The sequence below is a fragment of the Episyrphus balteatus genome, chromosome 1 (genome assembly GCF_945859705.1).
Source record: "Episyrphus balteatus chromosome 1, idEpiBalt1.1, whole genome shotgun sequence".
NCBI classification, from domain to species: Eukaryota; Metazoa; Arthropoda; class Insecta; order Diptera; family Syrphidae; genus Episyrphus; species Episyrphus balteatus.
The window spans coordinates 10,587,044-10,594,289 of NC_079134.1; the positions used below are offsets into that span (position 1 = coordinate 10,587,044).

The window sequence follows — 7,246 nt, forward strand, 5'->3', positions numbered from 1 at the left end:
GGTATAAATGGTACCCTTACGAAATTCATTAAATATGTTCTCTTTCAAATGGGAATTATGAATAATGTAAGTCTATAAATTTTTTTTATGTGAAAGGGTGTTTTTTTTTATAAGTAAAGAAAATATATGTATATTTGAAAAAGTGTGTAATACTAGAGTAATATTAGTGGTACCCTATTGAAATTTAGCAATTATCTTACTTTTAAGATAACAAACAAGAATCTAAAGTGTCTATAAAAATATCATGGTTAAAAAGGTGTTTTTTTGAGTGAAAACAAAAATGATGGGTCACCCTTATGAATCTGGTAAAAACATTGATTTTGGGATAGAAAGCAAGAATTTACCTGTACTATATTTACACTCCAATGCAATAAATCCGGCGAAACTCACATCTATGAGGTCTTTTCTGATGTTTTTTTTTTTTTTTGTTGTAAAATTGCTTGACTGGATTCTTCATTGAAATAGAAGAAATATGTTTAGTTATGCAAGAAAGTATTTTGTTATTATTTTATTTCATTTTCATTATTTTCTTCATTCTATGAACTGCACAATTTATTTTCATCCCTTTAAACCTGGGCAGAGTACTATGACAACGTCGTTTGCTTGTTATAACAGTTGTTAGTAACAATGGTAAACTATTACTTTCTTTAGACTCAAGAAATGCTCATATCATTTTCCATAAATAGTTGAAAGAGTTTACCTGAGTTTTAAGCATTTTATCATGCCAAATCTAAAACCAACAACTAGAATTGATGTTATTGGCAAACTTGACTTGAGTCCCGAAAAACAACCTGGATTCTATATAGAATCTAAACAGCAGAAGAAATTTCTCATGTGATTCTTATATATCTATTGATTTCACGAACTAATCATATAAATAAATTTTAAAAACTTTTGTATTAATTTAAGAAAACCTCCTAACTGGGATACTGTGGGAACTGATAGCATTGAACTTCTAGCTATACAGAATGAACGAGAATATCAATCAATGCTTAAACTTCAACAGGAGATGCTTGAAAATGCCAAACTTCAAGGTGAAATTAATGCCAAACGTGTCGACGAAATATACGAAATGCAATTGAAGCTTCGAAAACGTTTTGCAGAAGTAAATGAATTTATGAAAGAATGCGAAGAGAAAAAACGAATAGCTCAAACCAAAATCACTGAAGAGCAAGAAAAACAAATGGAAATGAAAACTAAAATCGAAGAATTCAAAGCGGACATATCGATTCTAGCTGATTTTCGAGATATAATGTCGCAAACTGTTGAACGATTTGAGCCATATGAAAAAGTCATCAATGAAGTTATTGCAAAAACAGATGCATGGAGTTCGGTGAAAGATTGCACTGATAGGTGTGATGCTTTGAGTAAGTTTATGCTCCAATATTTCTTTCAGTTTCTAACTACACTCAAATTCATTATTCAAAGTGCTAGCTCAAAAGGAAATAGCTGAAATGGAGAAAGAAAAATATAAAGACATCGAATCGAAAAGAGCTGAAATGGCGAAAATTTCCAGTGAGGCAGCTTTAAAAGTTTTGGGGTACATGAACGAATTATCTCAAATGGAAAAAGATTACAATGCAGCACGAGCTGATTGTTTGAAATGGGAAAAAGTTTTAGCTGATGTTAAAGATTGTATTGCAGAAGATGAACTAACGAAAAAGAAAATGTTTGATGGAATTCAACTTATGTATCAAGATCTATGCAAGAGACGAGGTAGAATAAAATATATTCACAATAAATTCAACTTAAATGTATGATAAAAAAAATTTTTCAGGTATAAATCCATTTCATAAGAAACTCAATATTGAAAAGCAATTGGATTTTATAAAGGACGAAATTGAAATATTACAGAAAGTGGTAGCGGGATGCAGACCAAAATAGATACATTTTGCATTAAAAGTTTGTTTTTAGTGTACCTACTTTGTATTTATTTAAAAGACCTGAATAAAATTAAGAAGAACCACGTTTTAATCAAAAAAAAAATTTTATTCTTGATAACTTTTATAGTACAAAGTAACAAAAACATCCAAACAAGCTGGTCACAATTGCACGGCGAAAAAAGAACACATAAAATCAAGCGGATTCCATATTAAATTAAGCGGATTTCTGCATGGTTTTTTGCTTAGATGGCGTCAGTTCTAAATTAAGCCGACAAATCTTCTTAATTTCGTTTTTCAAAACAGAACCTCTGCATTTGGCTCACTTTTAGGCTTATTGCTTGATTGAGTGATTGCAGAGTATTGCAACTTCTAAACAAAACTTGCGCAGTAGATCCATAAAAAAAATGCAGTAGATTAAAAAAATTCGCAATAGATTTTATTTAACAAGCAAAATACCCGTATGTTGAACTAACAGTCAGAATACTTTTCTTATTACAACCAAACTCATGTACAGAACTTAAATTACGCATTTGTACATCCTTTCAGATTTTTTTTCACAAATCCAGACTCTATATGTTGGTCCAAACACACTTTAAACAGTGTTAATCTTAGTGACATTATTAGGGTTTTCGGATTATCCGCGTTATATATATATAAATATAAAGTGGGTTCACTACTGTACTCACCCGAACGTTTCGCTTCAAATTGCAATGAGCGTGGTCACCGGGAAACTGCCAGCGAGATGTTATAAGCGATTTTGGCTACGCAAGTTGTAGCGGGGCGTAGTAGGTTCCGTGTTTAGTTCTAGGCTTGCAAGTTGGGAGCAAACTGTAGTCACTGTATCCCTGTTGGTGTGAAGCGGCAATTGTATAGAACGTGACGAGTTAATTAAAGGGTCCCACGTATGTACGAGATAGCTTAAAACTGTAGTCCCGATTGAAATTTTGATGTCGTTTTATTTCAATCGCTTCACGAACCAGGTGCGGTATATATAGTGAGGCTCTTTTGCTAGAACCTTAGCTTGATCGAAATGGATCCAGTGGTGTTCATCTGGATGATCGAGTATATGCTCACATATGGCAGACTTTTCCCTTTGTTTTTTGCTAACAGCGCTAATGTGCTCTTTCAGGCGTGTAGCAATACTCCTATGAGTCTGTCCTACATATGAAGAACCACAACTGCATGGTACTGCATACACTCCGGGTGTTTCGAGCAGGGTTGCAAAAGCTTAAGCTATTTCCTAGCTTAAGCTCTGATTCAATTCAAGAGTCAACAACGGACTTGTGAATTTAAAAAAAATTAATTCCCAAGCTCTTAGAACTCAATGATTTGAACAAAAATCTAATTCGCAAGCTAGTTTTGAATCTTGAATTAAACAAAAAATTAACTCGTAAGCTAGTTTTTAATTAGGAATTGAACAAAAATTCAATTCATAAGCTAGCTTTGAATTATGAATTCAACAAATTTTCAATTCACAAGCTAGTTTTGAATTATGAATTAAACAAAAATTTAATTCACAAGCTAGTTTGTATTTGTAAATTCGACAAAATTTTAATTCATTAGCTCTTTCTGACTTGTGAATTGTGAAAAGATTCAATTCATAAGCTCTTAGGGACTTTGATTGAATTATGAATTGTAGAAAAATCAATTCATAAGTTCTTACTAAAAGATAGGTAATGTATGCTACAAACATATTGTAAGTTTCCGTTTCATAAATCATCCAGTCCAGTCAATATAATGTATTGTACATACATTTGAAAATGCAAATGAACCGAGAAAGCTAAATTTTTGATATGACGTAGGGGTGCTTAGAAAATCTTAACTTGAAGTTTTAGACCAAGGTTTCATATGAGTGTTTTTCGTCATTTGAAAAAAAATCACAAAGAAGGTTTTTCGACAATAAATCGGCTATCTCGTCGGATAGCCGACGTCGGTACGAAAATTTTAATGATGCTTTTTGTAGATTTTTTATACTCTACAATAATAATTATTGTAGAATATAAGAAATCTACAAAAAATTATACAATTATTGTAAATTATTTATGCATATACACTCAGTCACAAAAGTAAGTATACTAAGTATACACCCATTACTTTGTTTCACTACTAGGTTTTTTGCAACATTTGGACCGAATCTTATTCAGTCTTTCTATAAGACTCGTTTCAGCTAATCCTTTGACTGCTTCCTAACTTTTCTCACAAAATAGTCTTACTGATGCCAATAGCATCCAAATCAAGTGACTGGGTTGCGTTTGAATCTGGTTTTGAAATCTTTCGAGCAAAAATTCACTCCAAAAGACCGAGATGTACCTTAGGTCGTTACATTTATTGAAGATAAACCATCTATTTTAGCCTAATTATTTGACACTCTGGTGCGGGTTGTTTAATAAAATGTAAGTATACCCATCCATTGTTTCGTCCATGAAGACCAAGTTACCCACACGGTGGGAGACCACCATACCATAGTCGATTCACTGCTGTTTTTACCAGTACCTTCCTTTCTTTTCGGATCTACTTTTTTTCTTAGTATTCTTGAAATTTTGCCACATCCATAACTCATATGAACGTAAGACGAAGTTTACCTAGCAAAATTTGGAGAAAGATAAAAAGTAAAATCCTATGAAAAAGCTGGTACTGGTAGAAACGGCAGTGAATCGTATTATAAAAAATATGAAACAATTATGTTTTTTATTTAAGTTTTTATTGAGTTTATTTAACAAACAAAAATTCAGTCAATTATTTATGAATTACATAAATGAAATAACTAAATCAGAATTCTTTAGGGCTCCCAGGAATGATTTATTATTACTTTAATGTGAATATTTTAATTGCAAAATATGATGCTCTGTAATCTGTCAAAGAATGATATCGAATAAAATTTCATATTTAAAATAAAAATATAGTTCAATTTGTTATTCATGCACTGCACTATGTATTAACAGTAGTAAATATTGCAAAATCTTAATGCAATACAGCGAAACGTCCATAATAATCTAAGACACTACTTGTTTATTCCTTCCTTTTTTTAAAGCTGAATAAAGAATTCCTGAAAAGAAAGCAGTTGCCATCCATCGGGATTGAACAGCGCCACTTTTAAAAACGATAAACGATGGTAGCTTGTCCATACAATCTAAGACACTACTTGTTAATTCTATCCTTGTACCACCAAGCCCTGAGACTCCTTGCATTACTACAAAACCACTTTCATCGGCTTTGGGACAAAATCTCCTTTTTGAGACCTAGCGTACTATACTCGCCGATATTTTTATACATCAAACACATCTTTTCCTTTTTCCGGAGAGAGCTTATGAATTTCAACATAGTTTAATTCACAAATCAATTTTCTAAGAGCTTGTGAATTAAAAATTATTCCAATTCACAAGTCTCAAATAGCTTATGAATTGAAAATTATTCTAATTCTTAAGTCACTAATAGCTTACGAATTGAAAATTATTCCAATTCACAATTCCAAAATAGCTTATGAATTAAATATTTTTCAATTCATAATTCAAAACTAGCTTATGAATTAGATTGTTTTTAATTCAGGAATTCTTAAAGGCTTCTGAATTAAATACTTCTTGAATTCCAGGTTCAAAAAAAGCTTATGAATTGAATATTGTTCAATTCTCAAATCTTAAAAAAGCTTATGTATTAAACATTTTTTAATTCACAAATTAAAGAGTAGCTTATGGCTTAGTGTTTTTTTAATTCATAAACTCGCAACCCTGGTTTCGAGGGGAAATTGATCTTTTGGTGATTTTAGGTAAGTTATCACCTTTTTGGGTGGCAAAAATATGGATTTTACACCATATCTCTTTAAGATTTTTCCCACTCTGTCGGTTACACCCTTTACATAAGGCAGGAAAGCTTTTTTGTCGAGTTGGCTCTCTTTCTTTTCCTGTGACGAAAATGCTGAGATGATCGCTGTCACAAATTCTATGAGCACGTTGAAAAAGTGTGGAAACGACGCGTCGCGACGGATCTCAAATTAGCTGGATGGTGGTGGGAGTCAGCATGAAGATATCGGTTAGTGTGGGTGCTTTTTCGGTAAACCGTGTGTCCTAAGGAGCCATTTTGGTTGCGCATCACTTTTACGTCCAAAAATGCAGTGTTTTGCAGCTTTTTTAGTGCTGGTTTTGAGTTAAGAGCAGATTTTGTACATTTCAATACTATTTATTACAAGGGAATTGGTTAAATATTTCCTTTAAACACTTGGAATTTGATTTGAAGAAGTGCATAGTAGATTTGATTAAGTGGCAGTAGATTTAGTTTTTGCTAGAAATGCAGTAGATCTACTGCAATTGCAGCAAAGTGGCAACGCTGGCATTGCACCTGATCCTTATACTACAGGAAATAGGGAGCTGAAAATGGGTCATCTGAGAATTTTTGGAAAGGATTTGAATTTGATATTTCATATAAAAAGGCGCATTAAGACGAATATAATTAAAAAATATAAAAAAAAAACTTTTTTTGCGTTTTATAACGGTAATATTTTAAAAACTAAGGCCAATAAATTTTTTCTGACCTCAGATTCAAATTCAGCACCCTAAAAACATCCAGAAAAGTATATTTTGGTTCTTCTGCAAAAAAAAAGTTTAATTTTTTTCACCAGAATTATCATTGTAGCCAACCAAAATATTGTTTTCGTCAGGTTATAACTGAAATAGTTCTGAACGTACAAGAAAACTTAATATACCAAAATGTAGGAAATTTAGAGTTGTAGCAATGTTATTATGAGAACTATTTCGCTTAGATGAACCTAAACTGAAGAAAAGTGTAAAAATCAATAAGTCAATAACTTTTTATAGAGAAATTTTACAAAAAAAAATTATTTAATAAAAAAATTTAAGAATACGTTCTTCTACAAAACAATACAAAAAAATCCATTCTACGATAAACAGGAGCCGAGAAAATCACAAAAACGCATTTTTCAAAATGGCGGCCAAACCACACGTTTTTGAGACAAAAAAAAATATTTTTATGTTCGCCTCTTTATATGAAATATCAAATTCAAATCCTTTCCAAAAATTCTCAGATGATTCCCTAATGCCTGTAGTATTATGCTGAAATATCCGTGGGGATGCTGATGCTGATGATGGAAAATCGATTGAATTACACAAAATGACCGAAAGTGGCAGAAGAAAATGAGAGGTAAAAAAATGAGTTTTCAACACTTTCCTCAATGGCCAAAGTACCCATCTTAATGAAAAAAGTTATGAGTAAAAATTCTAGATAATTAAAAGATTGTCTTCGAGAAATTAGGCCCCAGGAAATAAGATAAAAAAAATGAAATAAGGCTCCAAAAAAAGCACACAAAACAACAACAATTTTTTTTTTCAAATTTTGGGGTGTTATTTCATTTT

General features: G+C 31.8%; 1 protein-coding gene across 1 annotated transcript; it reads left to right on the top strand.

The window, feature by feature from the left end:
• The first annotated feature begins 721 nt into the window (after positions 1-721).
• LOC129906458 (uncharacterized) lies at positions 722-1,940 on the top strand. Its single transcript, XM_055982248.1, has 4 exons — positions 722-834; positions 910-1,367; positions 1,429-1,716; positions 1,778-1,940. Exons 1-4 carry the CDS (start codon positions 722-724, stop codon positions 1,882-1,884), a joined length of 966 nt encoding a protein of 321 aa, XP_055838223.1. The 3' UTR covers positions 1,885-1,940.
• The last annotated feature ends 5,306 nt before the right edge of the window (positions 1,941-7,246 follow it).